We start from the raw sequence: 22,022 nt of genomic DNA on the forward strand, positions 1-22,022 counted from the left end.
AGCAATCAAAAATCCTACGTATGTCCTGCTTTATCCTAACACCTGGCAACCCTATCCACAAAGCAGCCTTACCAACCTACCTACATATTTACGGCACAAATCGGATAATAAGGGATCTTTATAAAATTACGTTTCTACTTCTGAGGCTACTTGGCTCTCTCACCTTTGTTTTCCTCAGTCATAGTTAGACTGATCTCCTACAAAGTACAACAGAGCTAGACCAGCTATCTTCCTCGCCAGGGTCACCTATAACTGGTCACGCTAAGGCCTCATCTCAAACTTTTATGGATTACGAGTGACTAGTCTACCAAGAAGCAAATTTTAAATGAACTTACAGACAATATATAAGAAAAAATAAAAAGGCTAAGTACAGAACATTGTAAAGTGTAACAATATCGTTCTTATATAAAAAAAACCGTTATGCTGTTAATAATGATAACATGAATTCGAATTTCGAATCATGCTTTCGTTAGCTGTCAACAACACGTTCCGTGGATTTTTGCGGTCAACCGTAAAACATCCACACTGACATATGAACTGAGCTTTATTTTTAACTAAAACGAATAATAGTAATTTAAAAACAAAGGATATAACGCAAAATTACGATTTGTTTTAAAAAGGAAACTAACATTTTATGCTATTGTGTTTATAGCCTCATAATATATAACATAAAACGGAGTAATATATACTAATAGACTGGTTAAATCGTACACTAAAATACGTCAATGAATAATATCGAACGAATGAATGAGAAGATATGGGCAAATTCGATTTTCTTCCATCAAAGAACTTCCATTGGTATAGCCTTAATAAGAATTACTTGAAAGTTAAAACGACTTTATCTTGAAGCTATGAATACGGCGTCCTATGCTGAAACCTCATCTTCCCTTCATGAAAATTATATTAGCGGTTGCGACGTTGTTACGTACGAAGACCTCGCTCGGAGACCGAAAGACCGAAATTCGGCGAGGACCTTTTCAAAAGACACGATTCTTTTGTTCTCTTTTACTTTCAACCATTTCTAAAGTAATAGTTTTGATACAAAAAATAAATAAATTGGTAACAGCCATAATTTGGCCAAATATCGATTACACTGTTTATACTAAAAGTAGGTCATCTGATAACGTATATAAATAATAGCAACTGCTTTCAGTATATATTTCTGACCATAAAAGCGTACTCCACACTTGTTTATTGGGAAATATAAATAACAGTTAAAGTTGGTCATATCTTCGCGGGTCATTTTAAGATTTTATTGTAAATAGTATATCATGATATAACTCAGATGTGCTTGACTAACTGACATAGTTATCTATCAACGCCTAGCCCGAACCATTGGACGGATTGGCAAGCACTTAGATATTATGACGTAGGCAGGGCGCTAAGAAAAGATTTAAATAAATTCCACCCTTAGGGGATAAAATAGGCGATGAAAGTTTGTATAAATATCTATCTATACATAGATTATAATCTAAGTTTTCAATAAGTCAATAATTGTCGACTGATTGAACTGAAATTATATTAAACATTAGAGCTACTATAATCCCTTATTTTATTCCCCAATATATATAAGATACTCCAAGAAAGGACAGAGGTTACTTTTTTGCCTAAAACATGACAACCAACTCTTTAAGGCGAGCTAAGCCTCGGGCGACTACGAGTATCATGATAAAGGTCTCACCTGCCCCAGCCTGGCGTCAGCGCTGACGGTGTACACGCCACACTCGGTGACGTCCTCCGGCTTGTCGGTCGGGGCGGAGCGGCGCCAGCACGCCGCGCACACCGCCACCAACACGCCACATAAAGTTGCACTGCAGCAGATAAAACTCAACTTACTACTTAACCGTGTTATTTCTAGAGCCAAGATGGCCCAGTGGAACGCGTCTTAACTGATGATTGCGGGCTCAAACCCAGACAAGCACCGCTGAATATTCATGTGCTTAATTTTTGTTTATAAATTCATCTCGTGCTCGGCGGTGAAGGGAAACATCGTGAGGAAACCTGCATGTGTCTAATTTCATAGAAATTCTGCCACATGTGTATTCCACCATCCCGCATTGGAACAACATGTTGGAATATGTTCCAAACCTCCTCGCAGGGAGAGGAGGCATTAGCCAGCAGTGGGGAATTTACAGGCTGTTGTTTTTGTACACGATATATACGAAATATATATTACGAAAATATAATTAATTTACCATTTGCAAAATTTAAAAAGTTTATGAAGAGTAAATTAATAAAGAAATCTTTTTATTCATTAAAAAACTACTTTTTAGAAAAAAAAGCGCTTGGATTTAGCCTTAGGTTCCATTACTGGACACTAACTGTTATAAAAAACAGCAATATAAATCTGTTTTGTTTTGTTTATCCGTTTCCTCTGACTAGAGGCTGCGTTCCGAAACGGTGGTAGTATTTAAATATATCGACGACTCAAAAACAATTTATTCTAAAGTTTACTTTACTAAAAATTATTAAAATTGATACATAAAATACACTGACGAAACGTCAAGTATATCGATCTCCTAACACTATTATAGCTTGAAGTGGTAAATACAAATTAATAAATCCCTTACATTTATAGTACAAAAAACACATTTAAAGTTAATAACAAATGATCATCAATTGCAATAAAAGTTTCCGATGAACATAATTAGTAATAATTAACGAATATGCAGATCATCCGTATTCACATGCGACGGGCATTAGTTAATACATTTTATGTGTAACATTTAAATTTAATAATTCACGTGAAATTTGGATTATAGTACTTATAGAGTGCTTGAATCTAATATATTTCTTTATATCTCTATTACTGATTTGCAAATAAGGGTTGATTTGGTATTTCTTTAGATAAGCGCGTTCAATTATAGTGAGTTAAGTCAAAGGCGGCAGCTTTATAATTCACAAATAGATTGCCGAAAAATTCAGGTTACAACGAGACATCACCTCATGCATATATACATACATACATACACTTAAGTTGCGGGGAAAACTTTTGAATAATGTTTGAAAAGCGTTACCATTTATGTACATACACAAAATTATTATTTAATTTCTGACACTTTTTAATACAATAATAATCAAAATGTAATCTTTAAAACCTTATCATTTTTATTAAATTATATAAAAGCAACAATTTGACCATTTTCTGTGATCCCGTTATAAAACCGCACGTGACTCGTAAAACAGTTACTTACTCCATATCGTCTCTAGTCAGTACATTATGAAATTGCATAAGCTGTACTACGTATAATGTTGCCGTACTTTTATATCTCAATGTAAAGGAAAATATATATAAATACTATTTAATAAAACGGCACTTCGAAATAGGGGATGCGTTGGACATTTGTAGCAATATTTTGTTCTTTTTATATTATACGACGTCGGAACAGAGGCATGGTTCACTTGTGCGCGCTCTAATGTATCAACGCATATCGTCGCAAGCGAGGATACGACTATATTCGCTGACTATATGATAAGACTCTTAACGAGTTAAAATCTCGGTATTTAAAGAAAATATGTAAATATGGTTTTCAGGGATGTGTAGCATTTATATTTTAATATATTACAGTGCCAAAATCTCATTTTTGCAAAAAATCATGTTACGACCTAATGCGTAGGTGTCGAAAATAGGCTCTGCTTTTTAGATAAATAAAATAGCAAACGATCACGTGATTATTTTTATATTTAGCGTAAACAATTTTGTATGGGAGACTTTCAACATTGTTTTATAAATCTTGAAGCTAAATAACAACCAAATACATTTTAAATAAACCATCGAATAAATTTGGAGAAGCTTAAAAATGTAGCAACCAACTGCAGCGAAGGCAAAGTGTCGCTGAAAATGCAAATAAGTGTCGAATGAACGAACTGTTAAATTCCTACATCGAACGCTGAACAGAGAAATGAGACAAAATATGCTTATTTAACGAAACTTATATACGAAACAAATTATTAAAATTATCTGACATTTTATATCATCCGTACTATATAAGAATACGTCATTTATTAAGAGGCTATAGAAATACAAAACCTAGGGAAGGTTTCGTATTCAAACCTTAGAGATAAATATTTATAGGGATTAAAATTGGAAGTGTATGCATTCTCGTGCCTCGAAAAGCTCGAGAGAGCATTGGTCCTGAGTCTGAATTCCTTCCGGTTTTGTTGGATTGCTGTTCCAATGGATTTTGAAAATGAGGAAATAGAGTGTACTAAAATATGTCCTGCGTAGTTGCCTGGATTCCTTAATATTGTCCGCCTGGACCAAAATCTGTCTGGATGAAATCTATATCAGTAGTACTTTTACTATACACGAATATTAATTAAAAATCTTGACCGCGTGGAATGGTGGCAAGAATGCTAGCAGTATTGCCCCGTTGAATTTCCAATTTCTAATCTCTAGGCAAAAAAAAGCCTCCTGTCACCAATGGAGGCAATGAGGCGAGGTGTTATACTTTTGATGAAGTTTTTGCACCACTATTATAAGGATACATTAAAGAATTAATGTTAATTTTCTGGTATGTTAAAATTCGATTTAATAATGTTAAAAGATTCAAAAAGCCTATTTGATTAAAACATATTTTAGTTTTTTAACTGTATCGATTAATTAATTATTATTTGTCAGTAAACATGGTATTACACATCGACAATCTGAGGCTTACATCTATAAAATGGCAATGAGAAAACTTTTTAGTACCTTTTTTTCTAATAATATTGCCATGGAAGAACATTTTTGCTATCATTTAAAAAAAAATATATATGTATATATATATATATATATATTTTTATATTTCGAATATATATTTGAATTTGGATTTTCGAATATATATATATATATGTTTAAATTAATATTAATGATGTCAAATTCGTTCACTAGTTCATTCAAACGAAGTAAGACTATTTACAATGTCACAGAACAAACATTTCCCCGAAATTTGCGTAATTGTAAGAAATTGAGACAATTGATGAAATTCCGTGAAATTGTAATGTCACTCATTACAAATGCACGGAAATTTAACCATCGAATTTCAGCTAAAATGTAATTTCGCCGGGTCCATTTAGCTCAACTGAAATTTCAGGTATTTTACAATAACACTACGACTTTCATATCTAAAAAGACCTTTTGTGTAATTCAATAAGAGTTTCTAGTGCCTATCTCACTCGATAAACGTTTCTTCAATATTTAAATGCTATAATTATATCATATAGTTAATACCGGTTGTCACTTTTTGATATTTAACCTTCTTGCTTCACGTGAATCTCTTTTCTCTTGGCAAATGGATTAAAACCTATTACTTATTATCTAGACGTGAACAACAACAAACAACAACAGCCTGTAAAGTCCCACTGCTGTGCTAAAGGCCTCCTCTTCCTTTGAGGAGAAGGTTTGAACATATTCCGCCACGCTGTTCCAATGCGGGTTGGGGGAATACACATGTGGCAGAATTTCTATGAAATTTGTTTTTCCTTCACCGCTGAGCACGAGATGAATTATAAAGACAAATTAAGCACATGAATTAGCGGTGCTTACTTGGGTTTGAACCCGCAATCTTCGGTAAGATGCACGCGTTCTAACCACTGGGCCATCTCGACTATATACTTATTAAAGATAAATTGCCGAAATTCATTTCTTTTGTTGCTCACGTTATTAAATTAACCGATTTTCCAAATGCTCTCAAAAATGCTCATTATTATTTTCACTGTTAGAAAAAATTACAATTCCTTAGATAGACAACGCGCCGTTAGTATTGGGATCTGAAATGTGCCTGTGATAACACTGACTCACTCACCCTTCATCAAGAACACAACAATACAAACTATTGATGCTGATGAGTAGGGCTACCTACCCTAAACTACCACTTAAAGTAGGTCATGTATTCTAATAAATTAATTTGATTAAAATAACATACTAGGTATTAATATTAATTCTAGATCCCATTACGTTGCTCTTAAAACATTTCTGAACCGAATTATATTCATCAATGATTAAGAGTTAGCTCCTAAATGTATTTTCAAACTTCGAATGTTGATATAATACTAATTGGGCTTTCAACGAATCAATAATTTCTGTAATCTACGTCTAATGCGAATAATACTCGTCTGCAAATACGTTTCAACTCATCTATTAACTTATTTTGGATATTATATGACCTAGATTATTTATCAAGCAATTAGGGATTAACTATCTAGCAATAAATGGTAAACTAATGTTCAACCTAGACAGTAAAACTTCACCCGTAAGAAAATTAAGATGAAATAGTTTTAATTAGAAGCTTTGATTAAAATATTTTAAATTAATATAAATGACAATTTCTTAACGAACAATTTTTATGTACATAATAATTTCATTAGTAATATTAAACATTATGACTAGGGAACTAAGGGGTGAGGGCCCTCGAGGCGTACTTTACCTAGGGGCTCTCTTCAACCCCTCCCTGACTGTAACAGATCAGAAAATATATCAATTAAGTAGTTCGTTCATTACTGTCTTTGAAACCGATTATAAGTAGATTTAAGTCTTTTTAACTTTCGCCATTTACTATCTAATTCTAAAACATATTTATATGTACTATTTTCAGCTATTTATAAAAAAAATATTACCATAAGATTTAATACTGTATAAATCTTGACCGCGTGGAATGGTGGCAAGAATGCTAGCAGCATTTCCCCGTTGGATCGCAATTCCGATCCTCTGGGCAAAAAACGAACCAGCCCTCCTGTCAGTGGAGGCAATGAGACGAGGTATATTTATAATTTTTCTGTCTGTTACTTTGTCTTGATTTTATTCATGTACTATTTTTATATTATAGTATTTACACGTTTCGAATTTGTTCTGGTAATATTCATCCATACGTAACTGCCATTAGAATAAAATCGAAATTTCAAAAAATCCTTTTTTATTAGATGCTTACGCTACGAAGTGCATATTTCAGCTTTCAAGATTCTGTAACGTTGAATCTGTGTTGATAGTCAATCAGCACATACGACTTTATAATAATAAATAAACTCAGTATACAAACAAACCAGAGTTGCTAAATTTATTCTGAACCTTGTATTCAGACCGTTAAAAGAAGACGTAAAATGACATCGTCAGATAAGCTTTACATAGTATTTAAAGGCTTATCGAATTCACGGTGACAAATAGCGCTTTACGTGATCGATGGGAATATATTATCCACTCTAAGGAGGTAGAATACCAAAGCTACCTACCATTACAGATACTATAGATATAATGTCAAATATTTTCTCACAAAGACGTAAGTTAAAATCTCCGTAATAATAATCGCAGATTCTTTTGTAGTCCTATGTAATATATAGTGTGAATTAATATCCTTATTACTTGTCTAATTTTTATCTCTTGTATCTCAAACTTTATGTGCAAATTAAATTAATGTACATTATCCGCAGAAATGACAGCGCTGTTAGCCCCAACTGCGGCCACAGTTCTCCTCACCGGAGTAATTTTTAAAGACCCTTATTAAAGGAGCCTCTTCGCAGGAGCCCGTTTTATCCGAGCATTATTATCATCCTTATAGTGTTGGGTGCATAAATTGTGATATACATATATATGAAAACTTTATTCTGCATACGTGTCTTTTTCTATAAAATTTAATAAATATCCTATAATGATTCATTGTGTATTTATATTTTGATTAACAATTATAAATATTTATAATAATAATAAGCATTTATTTCAGATTATTAATCCGTATACAAACAAAACAATTAATGTGTTAGTAACAAAAATAAATGTACAAAATTAAAACATTAGTTTCATGATATATGTTCGAAATGTACTCATACAAATAGATATATTTAAATTAGCAAATAAAGCGACCGATCGTCTTTATATATCTACTTGTTAAACTGTATAAGAACCGAATAGCTTTTCGATGTAAGAGATCGTTACCCTAAAAATGTTTTAGTATAAAATACACCGGTACTTTTCCGCGTGAATTTGATGCAGCTTGCGATTTAATACACAGACCATGTCTATTCAACATAGCCATCTAGGAAATCCTAGTCTCTAGTATTCGAAAAGAGCTTATATTTTCGTTGTCCTTTAAAACCCTTCATCATTTGATATTCATCTGAGAAAGGTCACGAAGTTAAGCGGCTAATAATGGAACGTCTTAACCTTTTCACCTTTTTAGGAACTCTCGCGGGGAGATGCTTATCTTATTGAGCACTTTGCTTGTGAAAAATGTCTTTCTACGCTCGATATTTATACAGGTTTAAATGAAAAATGGGAATTCGATGACTTGATCGAATACAGTAAAAAATAATGTCAAAAAAAGAAATCTTTATTTGTAATATTTTTTATTGTATTTCTGTCTGTCATCAATTTAACGGTAAATGTAACTAAACAATAGTTAATTTGTTTTCAAAAATGAATGTATTAAAAATGTTAAAACTAAAAAAAAAGTATAAAATTTCAAGAGAATGATTACTATTCTTCATTAGATTTTTCATAATTTACTTACTTTTATCAATTTCTAATTTACTTTAGTTATTTATCGAAGATTACTCGTCATGTTTCGAATTTTTTTTTATTCAAAACACCAATTGAAATTGTTCTATTATACACAATTTTCGTTTAGTTCTGCTCATTCAGAGTCAGTGCTGAAGTAATTCCATCGCAATTTTAATGAGAATCATTAAAAAATTACAAAGATTCCTCTATAGAACAATACTGTATTAGTTACCGAATGATGCCAATTATAACTTCTGAATTATTTCGAACGTTCCCGTTAGGCGATGTAGATTTATTTACCTTAACTGTTCTCACGTGTCAAGTTATACCCGTATCATGGTCCTGCAATAATTTCGTAACTGTTGGAATCTCTGCAGTCAAACTTTGACAAGCATAATTGTTCTCATGTTACGTGAACGCTCCTTTATTATTTGAAAAACATTGCCTAATTAAGTTCATTGCTTAATTGGACATTTTTATTGAATCAATTGTTATTTTTACGTTGTAAGAAATTTTGTAAAAACTTTTGCATTACATATATATTTAGACAAGGAATTTTAACCCAATTTTGACCGAAAATGTGGGTCCATATCCAAAATGTAGTAGACGAGTTCAAAAGAGTTTCGAACTTATATACAACAACGCAAACGTACTAAATGAAATCTGCATCATTATTTTACTTACCTAGAATTGCACGGATTGATTTCGAGATAAACACATTTGTTGTATAGCAATATCTCATCATATCACTCAAAGGATCAACAGAAATTTCCATATATAGATACCATCGCTCACATTTGAAAATGTATTTAAAACGTAAATCTTATTACGTTTTGATAAGAGAACTATTTGTCCATCAGAATTTCCGTTGCAAATGTTTAAAGTTCATTAAATATATCTAAAAATAAATAGAAAAGTCGCAGTGTTTATATTTCCAGGAGGTCAAGTCGTGCCTCACTTTCATAAACTTTTATATTCGTGTCGTCTATGCAATAACTTAGTTACTGCTGACTTATGACTTTACGACTATTTTACAGGCATACATCGCCGGTTCAGTTTTAATTTCGTTCTAAACATGTCCTCAATTTATTTATTTTCTAATTTCAAAGTAGGTTAATACGAAGTTATACGGAATGTGTATGGTGCCTTTATAGGCGGATCTTCGTCGGGCCGTTGAAGCCGTTAGTAAGATCCTCATACGAAAAATATCGTACGTTTCAGTTACTTGCATATTGGATATTTCTTTTGCAAAGACTTTTGTGGAATTCGCTACAAAGAATATTATAAAAACCTTTACAGAAAACTTTGCCATTATCAGCTCTTCTCGAAACTCTTTTTATGAAAGTTTATTTATTGTATATCAGTCAAATCTTCGTCTTCAGTTTTTGTTTATTTGTCAAGACTTACAGTCAAAAGTGATATCAATAATACCACGTATTTTGTTTTATGATTATCATAACGTAAAAGACTAACCTTACAAAAAATATATTGACGGTATAATGTGTCGCCTCAGAGGTCTGTGCGACGTCAGGTCGGGTGTGGTTGTAGTAATGCTTCGCGTGCGACACGGCCGCCACTGCGGCTATTCGCTGTGAGCTGCCCATAGCCCAGCCGAGCGGGCTGCGCTGTGCGCTCGCTGCACCCGCACTCGCCACCGCCCACCAGCCGCACCAGCAGCGCCTACGAGCCACCACCAAACAACGCGGCGCCGCCTGCGCGACTGCCGCGACTATCAAACGCGTTCCTTTTCAATGTTTCGTTATATTTTTAATTTCCAACTACTTCAAAAGCTCTCCAACATTATTTCCAGCCAGCATTCAATTTCGCCCGTATCAGCTGGGATTTGAAATCGACGTTCTGACCGCGAGGCACATCTGTAACAACAAAAACAGAATCATCACATGAAATCGTTGTTATTTTGAAATTATTTCAGAACGGACATTCGAATTATGAAAGTTTTACAAATTAGATTCCGAAAGCATTTCGTTTGTGGATGAATTAAGCGTATTTCATTGTTGAGAGGCGCGTGATCAAACTGTGAAGCGCGTTAGAACTTCTTGAGCGTTTAAAAGAACAACAATAATTCTAATTAAATGGCTTCATTCAAATTCAGCTCTGTTCGCAAATGCTACATGAATACATTTCTCGAATGTCGCTGACGCTCGGGAAACGACTTCGCAATTTAGCTCGACCATTATTAATGATTCGGTAACTAGTCTTTCTTCTCTTGTATTAAAGACGTTGCTATTATCAGCCAATCAGCGATTCTTGAATCCGTAGAAGTATAATCCATGCAAACTGTACTACCTACATTAGTAAACTATTCACATGGTAAAAACGAAAAAGAACAGTCACTAATATTGTATTAATAATTAAAAACTATAGCGAATTATTTGTTTAGGTCTATTCATTATTGTAATCTAACAGTTACAGTTGTTTTGCAAAGGGTAGATATTTACATAACCCTAAGAGTAATGAATAATAGGTAATTTATATGCATTCACGGCTACTTTCAAACGATAATACAAATAATATACGCGGTTTCTTAAGCTAAAATATTTTAATGTATGCTTTATAATGTAAATAATCTATGAATCGAATTATAACATAGTATGTCGACAAGTTTTAAGTAGGTAAATATTACATCAAATCTATACATATAATAAAATTGGAGTGCCTGTTTGTAATATTTAAAGAGTGCTTTTTTACTCAATGCATATGTACCAAAATAACATTTATTACAAATTTTGTATGTCTGTCTGTTTGTTCCGACTAATCTCTGGAACGGCTGGACCGATTTTGACGGGACTTTCATTGGCAGATAAGTGATATAACAAGGAGTAACTTGGGCTACAATAATATTTTTTTGTCAAATTCTAACTTGTACAAGGTCACGGGCACAGTTCAAAATATATTTCGTTCGAATAGACTCGTACAAGAACTTCTGAATCGTCATTTTGCGGAATTGAATTAAATCTAAAGTTACCCATTCGTAATCTAGTTTCTGCTGAGGATAACTTCTCAGAAACTACGTAGTTATTCTTATCAAAATTTATTTATCGTCAATTTATATTTATTCAAAACAGAAAATGTGATTTATCGGATTTTTTTAAACATTTTCGTTGACGTTTATTCATGTTTTATTGTAATGTATAATTAGATAAAGTTGAAGAGTTTTTTGGTTGAAATCGCTTGTCACAGATTACAACTAAATATTATATTTGAAAAATAAATTTCCGCTACATAGCCCATTTAATGAGAAAGGCTATAAACTATATGAAACACCACGTCACGAGACCAGGGTACCGCGGGAAAGCAGTAAAATTAAACGCGGGTAAAACCGCGCGAAGCAGCTTGGTCATTCTAATTTCAGTTTCTACATTACACTCACACATACACATACACTATCTTTTTATGACATATATACGAGCATATAGGCCACCTGGTGGTAAGTCGTTCACTGCTCATAGACGATGGCGCTGTAAGAAATATTAACTATTCCTTCGTCGCCAATGCACCACCGACCCTGGGAACTAAGTTATGTCTGTTGTGCTTGTAATTACACTGGCTCACTCATCCTACAAACCGGAACACAACAATACTGAGTGGGTGGTACCTACCTAGACGGGCTTGCACAAAGCCCAATCCACATACATAACAAAAACTTTTATAAAAGCTTGTAAAACTCGATGAGTCAATATAACTATAATAACTCTATTGGTACTGTTTTCGGATAATTTAAAATTTAACATAGCAAGATGTGCTTTATTCAGTCTGTATCTTATAACACAGATGTTAGAAGGAACATTTTATTCGTAAAGACTTTATTGTGAAGATTTCCCTCCTCAAACGACATTTAGAATTCGTTTGTGAATATTTTAACGGGTATAATAGTCACGAGCTGCAAAACGACTAGACTAGCTCGAATACATTCAGCGTTGAATTTTGTTAATTTACTAAAATTAATGTAATTGCGGTTATGAAATACGTTATTAATTATCTATGATTTCAATTATAATATTAAATTAAATTTATCGAACTTTGAATCGTTTATTTATTTGAGATGATTAAAATGATGAAATAAATTAATGATGCTTCATTATTTTAATGTAATTGTTATCGTTAGTTAATTGTGAACTTGTGTCATACTTTATTTAAAAAAATTAAAAAAAAAAACTTTAAAGCTGTGAACAAGGTCTTAAATCTTAGGCGACATTTTATATTGTTAGGATAATAATTATAAATTACTATAATTTATTACCAAGAGGATATAAAATAGTTAATTATGAAATATGTCAAATTCAGTACCTGCGAAAAGCATACATTCACATACGCGTTGAATTCGTCGAAACTTGTACCATTTATTTTAACCAAAAAGTATCTTTCGTAATAATCAATGTTACCATAGTAAAAATAGTTCACAACGCGTTCGCGACAAACTTTCGGCGGGCAACACGCACGCGTCCCGCTCCTCCGACACGCGAAAAACGAGTGACGCTCACCAAGTCCGAAGTCGCCACCCTCACCCCCAACTTCCAAACGTGGCTCCAACGTCTGCCAACGTTCGTTCAGCAGATACAGATATAGCCTTGAAAACGGAACTAGCTTTTATAAACTTTATTTCCGGATCGGAGTGCCGAAATTTAATAACTTCGGGTACGGATAATTCCGAAAATGGATGATTACAAAAACTGAGTCTGCGCGTCTGTGGCTGTGGACGATCGCATTCATTTGATATTAAAAACTTTTATATGAACGTCGAAAGTGCCCAGTTTCGTATAGTTTCATGAAACTAAATAATTCAGTAAAGTGTGAGTTTAATATCTGGAATTTATAATGTGTATGGTAGTAAAATAAAAAAAAAGGTTATATAAATCAAAAGCTTAGCGATAAAACTGACACACCAAAAACAGACATAAAATTCAATGTCCTATTTAATACATATGTATAACCTTTGTATAATTGATTATTTTCAAATGTTTAGTGTATTTCTAGTTGTTATCAATAATACTTTACTGCTTTTTTATTTCTGCTTTTTTTTTAAATGCTTTTGTAAATTTACTATCGTCTAAGGAAGATTATTCTTATGATCACAGTACAAATTTGAAGTGTCAAAACAGAAAATTTCTTAAATCAAAAACACAGTTGCAAATTGGAATATACATACAAGCCGAGATCTTGTGAGAAATAAGACTTCCATTCCAGACAAATCAAACTGAAAGGGATTGGTGAACACATATATGTGTAATATCTAACATATACTTCATACATACAAATTATAAAAACTGCATATTATTGGTTACACATTCATAAATGTTATCAAAACAATAATATTGAATGAGTTCGTCATCATTCTGGTAAAAATTTCTTACATTTTTCAATGTTTTCATAAGTATATTATAACAGTATTATTGCAGCTTATTTCGCCATAAGACTCACGTAACCTAATAATAAAATAGTGAGCGACATCCCGTTAAAACAATGTAGTGTAATCCCATCTAATGCAACAACATTATTTGTAAGATTATATTTGGTTACTAGGTAGCTGTCTTGACTTCGCACGAATTAAATAAGAATTAGATTTACTTCCCGATCGCAGCGCCACCTATTAAGTCCAATCTAAACCATACTTCAGTCCACTCAGACGCAAAAAAATATCAATATCGTGCTAGCCACAGATGGAGTTAAGTGGCATACAAATGTACATAAAATTGCATATTAGAAATTCTTTTTATTTAGTATATTGCCAATGAATCTGATTCTTCGCTTTGTTTTGATACAATTAGCATAATACTGCAATACCCTTTCATGAAGATCGATATGTACATAATATACAATTTACGCATCTACTCAATAATATTTATTACGTAAATACATATAAAAAAAGCATTGGTGATATTGAGTAGTAAACACTAGTAAACTAACCGTTATATCGCCAAGGCGAAATTTAATTTCTGCAAGATTATAGTACAAAATAAAGCTCAAGATATAGGAACATACAAAAACATTTATATATGAACATTTTATCTCTCTTAAATAACACTACATGTTTATAAGTATAAAGGAAATTTAAATTAATATAATTAATAATCTTTAATTGTATCGTTATTTTAAATCAAAACATGAATTAAAAACGTAAAGGTCGTATCTATATACATTTTTGTATTCTACTCCGTCAAATGTAATAACTTAATAACCTATCACTAAAAACGAACATGCTTAAAACTAAAAATAAAATCGTACTCGATTGTACGATTGATCAAATATTTGCTCGAATTGGTTGGAGTTTTGACTCTTGGCGGCCAGCTTTTGAAGTTTGTTGTCACTCCGCCCGTGGCCGTTCCCCACGCCGCAAGGTACGTACGTATTCCTTAATAGTCGATAAGCACGCGATTTCCAACCTTATTCCAAGGCTGTTTGAAGGCTAGTATTACTTGTGTTCACTAATCTAATTTTAAACGATTTTATACCCTATAGTGTAATTTCATGTTTATTTTTGTGTGACAGAAGGTTTATTTTATAGTGAGCATTACTATTACGCGAATATTTGTATATTATTGAGCTTTGGCGAAAGTTCTCGCTATCATTGCAAGTGCCAAAATGTGCTTCAATTGATACTTTTGTTCACATGACATTTTGAAACTTCTAAAGCAATTTTGTCATTATTATTTTCATTGTCTTCTTTTTATTTACACGTATATATCATGTCTGTTATTGCATATATACATATTGTATTTCCAAAATCAATTTGAATTTAATATTATATTGTACTATTTGGTAGTGTTCATAAGCAATAAATAAATTAAGCCAATGAAAACAAACTTAAATAAAATAATCTATAATAATCTTAAATAACGATACTAAGTTATTGATATATTTATAACATATTTGACTATATAATTTGGTATACTTTAATTAAATTAAAATTTTAAAATACAGTCAAAACTCTTTCTTTTTAAATATAAGAATGATAAACATTTTTTAACTGTAGTAATTTTCATGGTAGGATGGGTTGTTATACACATATATTTAATTAATTATCTATAATGTAGTAGACATAGTAGGCATAGGCTGTAGGCAACTAAAGAGTTTTTAATGAAAAATTCAAAAATTGACAGGACAGTAATTGTTTATATTCGTATTTTGTTAGGCGTACGAATTATAAACAATATTGTTGAAATATGTCTTTATTAACTTTATAAAGGACTTTTTTTTTACTAAACCGTAATTCACACGAGATATCTTGCAATTATTTTAAGTTTCCTTCCAACGTAATGTCATACTATTTCTCAAGATGGCCAGTTTTTTTCCCGCCATTGTGAGGGCTCCGAACTCATTTATTTGACGAGTGACATCATATTCTGACATTTTCTTGTCTCGAATTGGGTCTTTCAACGACTTTCACGTTCGAATTGGACCTAAAAAGTAACAATGGCCACTTATTACCTTATTAGACGGAATATAATTGAATGTATGAAATATTGTTGTAGATTTGATTTGATTAAAAACCTCCTTTTATTTTCAGTTGAATTCGTATAAAGAAAATAAATTACAGATAAAATAAAAATAAAAACCTTTTAATAAATTTAATCTTAATCAATTCGTTTAGTGAAGTTACAGTCTTAATGATTTTCCACATGCGCGGTATCTTCTTTAAGTAGGTCATCGGGACGGAAGGTCACTCTGACAAATTATTTAGGTATAGGTGTCGTGGAAATAATCGTTACTTCTTTAATGTTTCTAATATTAGAACTAATATAAGATACTTTTGATCAAATATTTATACATAAGACATTGCCCAGTGGTTAACACGTACATCGTAATCGATGATATTGCGGGTTAAAACCCACGTAAGCACCACTGAATTTTTATGTGCTTAATTTGAATTTTTATGTGCTTAATTTGTGTTAGTCATTAATCTCGTGCTCGGTTAAGAGAAACTTCGCGAGGAACCCTGCATGTCCAAATTCAACGAAGTTGTGCCACATGTAATCCGCTAACCCGGCGAAGCGTGGTGGAATATGCTCCTTACCTTCTCCTTAAAGGGAGACGAGGCCTTAGCCCCGTAGTGGGAAATTTACAGGCTGTACATGTTGTTCGAAAACATATTCTTTGACTATTGTCGAATAGCGATACCGATCTGGAGAAACGTCTTTTAATCTACGGTTTAAAAAAAACAAATGCAAGAATAAGAAAGATGCATTGATCGCAGCTTTATATGAGTGTGGAATGTTTGCAACAATACAGCGTCGATACAGAAATTTCAATCCGCATGTAGTATTGTGTGTTGTCCATTCATCTAGTGGAGACTGCATGCCGTACATAATACCAATAGTTTGAATAGAGTTGGCCTTCGATTCGATTATTAAAAAAAATGAATGGACGTTTGAATTCATTAGTTACATATATCTTATATCATTCGCGTATGAATCGAGATGATCCAGTGATTTGAACGTCCATCTTAGCCAATGTTTGCGGATTTAAACCCAGACAAGCTCCTCTGAATTTTCATGTTTATGTTTATAATTTATTTTATCTCATACGCGGCGTTGAAGTAAAATATCATGAGGAAACCTGCATGTGAATGTGTGATTTCAACGAAATTCTGCCTCATGTGTATCCACCAACCTGCATTGGAGAATAGCGGATAAGCTCCAAACCTTCTCCCCAAAGGGAGAGGAGGCAATAGCTTAAAAGAGGGCAATATATCATCTTATCATATTAATATAATATTTACTTTTTATATTTTATTTCTTCTGCTTGTTTATAAGGTTTTGTAAGCCCGTCTGGGTAGGTTCTCACACTCATCATATATAATACCGCCAAACTGCTATACTTAATGTCGTTGTATTCCGGCTTGAAGGGTGTGTGAGGGAATGTATATATTATATTTCTTCGTTCCAAAGGTTGGTGACGCATTGGCGATGTGAGACTGACAGCTCCAATGTCCATAGGTGGTTGTGACCAAATATCATGAGATGACTCATCTGTTCGAGATGGCCCAGTGGTTAGAACGCGTGCACCTTAACCGATGATTGCGGGTTCAAATCCAGGCAAGCACCGCTGATTCATGTGCTTAATTTGTCTTTATAATTCATCTCGTACTCAGCGGTGAAGGAAAACATCGCGAGGAAACCTGCATGTGACAAATTTCATAGAAATTCTGCCACATGTGTATTCCACCATCCCGCATTGGAACAGCGTAGTGGAATATGTTCCAAAAACCTTCTCCTCAAAGGGAGAGGAGGTCTTTAGCCCTGTAGTGGGAATTTACAGACTGTTGTTGTTGTTGACTCATCTGTTCACTTACCAACATCAAAAAATATATTTTATAAGTTTGAACTTGTATGGGAAACAAAATACTACAATGAAAAGCTATTCGTTCAATTCGATTAAAGAATAGTATCACCTGCCAGTATAATTGAAGACGCCTGATCGATGGCAATGAATTATTTAGAACTTGGCCTACGGTCGTTCGACCATGTCTAAGAAATTTATTGCGCTCCGGTGGTTATTCCCTAATCGCTATACTGTACTAAAAATATCCATAAATATTATCCATAGGCTTTCTTGTATTTTATTACGAAATGATAAAGGGATATTAAATTGATAAAGATAAATTTAAATCAACGTGAAATCAGTTGCGAAATCATTATTCTAAAATTATTTTCTATTGACACGTGAAGGAGAGATATAATGAGTAAAAGAGCAGAGTAACGCGTCACTATTTCAGGTTTAAAAAAAATCGTCTGAGATCAGTGCAAAAGGCTCCACAAGAAATACAGAAATATTTTATGAAGATTCAGTTTAATAATTCTAAAATTAATGTTACTAACACCGTTGATTTATTATTTCACGTTGCAGTTAATGTAGTGTCGTTTTGCGCGTAATTCTCGTAACATGTGGCGATTCTCCAGAGACTGTGGCATATGACGCGCTCACACGTCACACTGGCCACGCCATCGGTCACTTCCTTGAGTTTCATGCTACTCTAGTATTTAAATATTTTATACGGTACCCTTGATTTCTAGAATGTTCTATCACTACATATTATAAAACAAAGTACCCCGGCCGCGTCGGTCCGTATATTCGCGATTGATTCCAAAAATAATGAAAGATTTTTTGTACGGTTTTCACTAATAGGCAGAGGAATTAATAACGAAGGATAGGTATATAATTTATAACGGTTTTTGTGTAAATATGTTGAAAAAGAACGAAAATTGTTAAACATGTCGAAAAAAAAAACATATAAATAATTTAAAAAAAACTTATGACCACCCGTGTGAAGTCGGGACGACCCGTTAGTTTGATAATAATTAAATTAATAAACCACAATATAAACGTCTCGACGTCTCTCGCCGCCAAAGGCTCATTTGTTTTTCTTTAATGCAGATATTTGGAATAGCGTTGCTTATAAATCTATTTATGGTTTGGTGTAAAAAACTTACCGATATAATTCACGTTACCGACGCGACGTTGCGCTGAATTCTCCTTCACCAGAATCCCACATGCCAACAATCGGATGCATACATAAATGGCACATCCATGCGAATTTACTTGGTGGTAGGGCTTTGTGCAAGCCCGTCTGGGTAGGTACCACCCACTCATCAGTTATTCTTCCGCCAAATAACAGTACTCAGTATTGTTGTGTTCCGGTTTGAAGGGTGAGTGAGCCAGTGTAAATCCAGGCACAAGGGACATAACATCTTAGTTCCCAAGGTTGGTGGCACATTGACGATGTAAGGTAATATATCTTACAGTGTCATTGTCTATGGGTGATGGTGACCACTTTCCATCAGGTGGCCCATATGCTCGTCCGCCAACCTATAATATAAAAAAAGAACTTAGTAGTACGTTGCCAGTCGTTTGAGAAGGTACCATCTTACACATATTCTTGTACTCCAATTGAAAGGATGAGAAACCCAGTGTGACAGGGCATAACAAATATAATCTCTTAGTTCCCAAGGTTATATTAGGTTTAAATATTTTATAAGGTGCGATCGATGTCTAGAAAGAAGTATCCATTTGATATTAATTAAGTTAATGGACCAATTTGCCAATAACAGTTGTACAAAGTTACATCTCAATCTTGGTATAACATTAACAATGTTTAATTTTTACGAGGCCAACATCTTTGGGTAGTGATGACCAACAGCCAGACTGCCTACCTATTAAAAACAAAATCCAAACAATCATTTTTTAGACGTATTGGATCTTACTAGAATTAAAATTATATTTTCTAAATAAGACATTATGGTTTATTTTTATAAAGCATACTTTTAATATTTAATAAGTCAAGTGAAAAGAATGAGAGTCCAATTTCACATAAGTAACAGGATTAAAGTAGATGAAAATGTTGTGTTGCTTGACCCGGATAAATGTCCTCAATATTGCATTTGGGGTAGTGCACTTCATAGTTGCGAAACTTCGGTGACGCGTTCTGCATATTTTATGCACTCCTAGTAACTTACAAAAAGGAAAGACCATTGTTATCTTGAAAATTATTGAATACTGACTACCCGTTCCAGCATCGCAAGGGTTCCTAAGACATTAGGGTCTACATAAAACATTTACGTCGTGAGATGAACGTACAGTTTTTTTTTTTTGGTTCATACATTAACTTTTGCACGTAGAACACACCACGTCACATTGCCATCATTAGTGAATGAATAGATTAAGAACGCAGATACATTGATTTTATTTAATAACATGATAAGAAAATGTGCCCTTCAAGACTGATAAAAATTTTACTTTTCTTAAGAAAAAATTCAACCGCAAATAAATAAAATGAGAAATTTTATTATAGGTACCTACCTACATATTATGTCAGCTATAAATTTTTGTAAGCGTTGACCTTCAGATTTTACTACTAAGCTCGGGATCAGACCAAGCTGTGGACCGCGTGACATCTAAAAATATATTAATAATATATATACCTATAAAAAAATACATATTTTTTTAATATACACATTAAGGTGAGTTTAGTATTCATTGTGTGAGCTACTAATAAATTGGTGGGCCATTTAGTAGCCAATTATTATCTCTTGAAGATGAAGATCCCGGTCAAGCATTACTGGGTTTAAATGCATTTATGATAAATTATAAATGCATTTAAACCGTTGAAAATGAGCTGAGTTGAAGCTCATTTTCAACGGTTAAGGAAAACATCGCAACCTGTATGAATCGGATAAAATTGTACCAATCGTAGACATTTCTAGGTTTAGCAACCCCTTTTTTATTTCTACCTATTACTTTTGTACTTGTAGAAAAAAATAAGAAAAAAAATCTCTTCATACAATTTAAAAGTTTAACAAACGAGCATATCTCGTTGCTCAATATTATGAATTGAGTCGTCGTTATGAATGAATAAATGAAAATAATGAGTCGTCCCTGAAAAGAAAGTAATTATATTAAATTGCCTCACGTCAGCACAGACTTAAGAGACAGACTTTCGGGATTAATTTGGACCTACAAAAACTATTTTCTTTTATTATGAAATTGAAGATATCTTAATAAAGTATATCACAGTTTCTATAATAACGGAAAATACAAAAATATCCCATACATACATGTGTACGTACTTACTACACTACTTCCAAAAATATATCCAAAACTAACAATATGTACGAAAAATCGAATTGGCCTTCACGTTCTAAACTTGAATAGTTTATACCACAGTTTAAAAATAGTTACGGTAAACATCAGTTTTATAAATCAAAAGGTGCAATACACAGCCGAGTGACCTAAAAGCCTCGACATCTAGGGCGCCTTTTAGCTCGTCTGTCTGCAGAAATAGACACGCCGATATCTTTTATCACCAATGCCAATTTTAGACGTCTTTCACGAACCTTCTTGGAATACGTTTACTATTCCGAGAAATATTTAAGGATTTCTAAATCAGACTTTTCGTTTTGGAATTATCGACATCTAATTGTGTTTGAGTTATTAATAGCCCAACACCTTATTCTCTCGTCTGATGCTTTTTCCGTATTTATGTGTCTTAGTATTTTGGAATACAACTTCATATAATTACGATACTCATTAATTTATAGTATTACTGTATTAGTATGATATCGCCTATTATCGTGCACAAGACGATTTAAGTAAAAATATAATAAAATTTTTATAATTAAATAATTAACGCTTACAGATAAATTCGATATTAAGCGTTAGTTCCTACTAAGATTAATTTCAATTAACTTTAATATAAAAATTGTGACGATTATTATGTGAACGATAAAATAAGTGCCATATGTGTTTCAATATTTCAGGTGAGGAACCATCAGTAGCGAGATGAAATCTTGGGGCGAAGCGCTATGGCGGAGTGCTTCTGCAAACTTCTCGCGCGTGGGTCGGCTGCGGCGAGCGCTTTTGCTGCTGGCTGCTGCGGCGTGTACCGCTGCAGCTGTCCTTTACTGGCGACAACAAACTGATGACTCTGCGCATCGACCTTTGCACTCTATGTTCGCGTAAGTATTTTTACATTTGCATGTTGTTTAATTGACTTAGATGAACTTCTTAAATAAGGATATAAATTTCTTCCCTTTTTAAT

At 33.2% G+C, this 22,022-nt stretch overlaps 2 protein-coding genes across 4 annotated transcripts in view; one reads left to right on the top strand and one right to left on the bottom strand.

Moving 5' to 3' along the window:
* LOC124537578 overlaps positions 1–13,272 on the bottom strand; it is a 39,452-nt gene extending 26,180 nt beyond the window's left edge. Inside the window, exons 1-3 of the mRNA XM_047114452.1 lie at positions 12,779–13,272; positions 9,944–10,344; positions 1,682–1,811 (exon numbers count right to left, since the gene is read on the bottom strand). Coding sequence (XP_046970408.1) covers positions 1,682–1,811; positions 9,944–10,074 — 261 coding nt within the window. The 5' untranslated portion in view covers positions 10,075–10,344; positions 12,779–13,272. The remainder of the gene's footprint in view (positions 1–1,681; positions 1,812–9,943; positions 10,345–12,778) is intronic.
* Positions 1–22,022, top strand: part of LOC124537325 (probable beta-hexosaminidase fdl) — a 98,851-nt gene that overhangs the window by 72,682 nt on the left and 4,147 nt on the right. For all 3 annotated transcript variants that reach the window (XM_047114140.1, XM_047114141.1, XM_047114142.1), the window contains one exon: positions 21,742–21,939. In XM_047114140.1, coding sequence (XP_046970096.1) covers positions 21,764–21,939 — 176 coding nt within the window. In that variant the 5' untranslated portion in view covers positions 21,742–21,763. The remainder of the gene's footprint in view (positions 1–21,741; positions 21,940–22,022) is intronic.

Source organism: Vanessa cardui, chromosome 18, assembly GCF_905220365.1.
Source record: "Vanessa cardui chromosome 18, ilVanCard2.1, whole genome shotgun sequence".
Classification (NCBI taxonomy): Eukaryota; Metazoa; Arthropoda; class Insecta; order Lepidoptera; family Nymphalidae; genus Vanessa; species Vanessa cardui.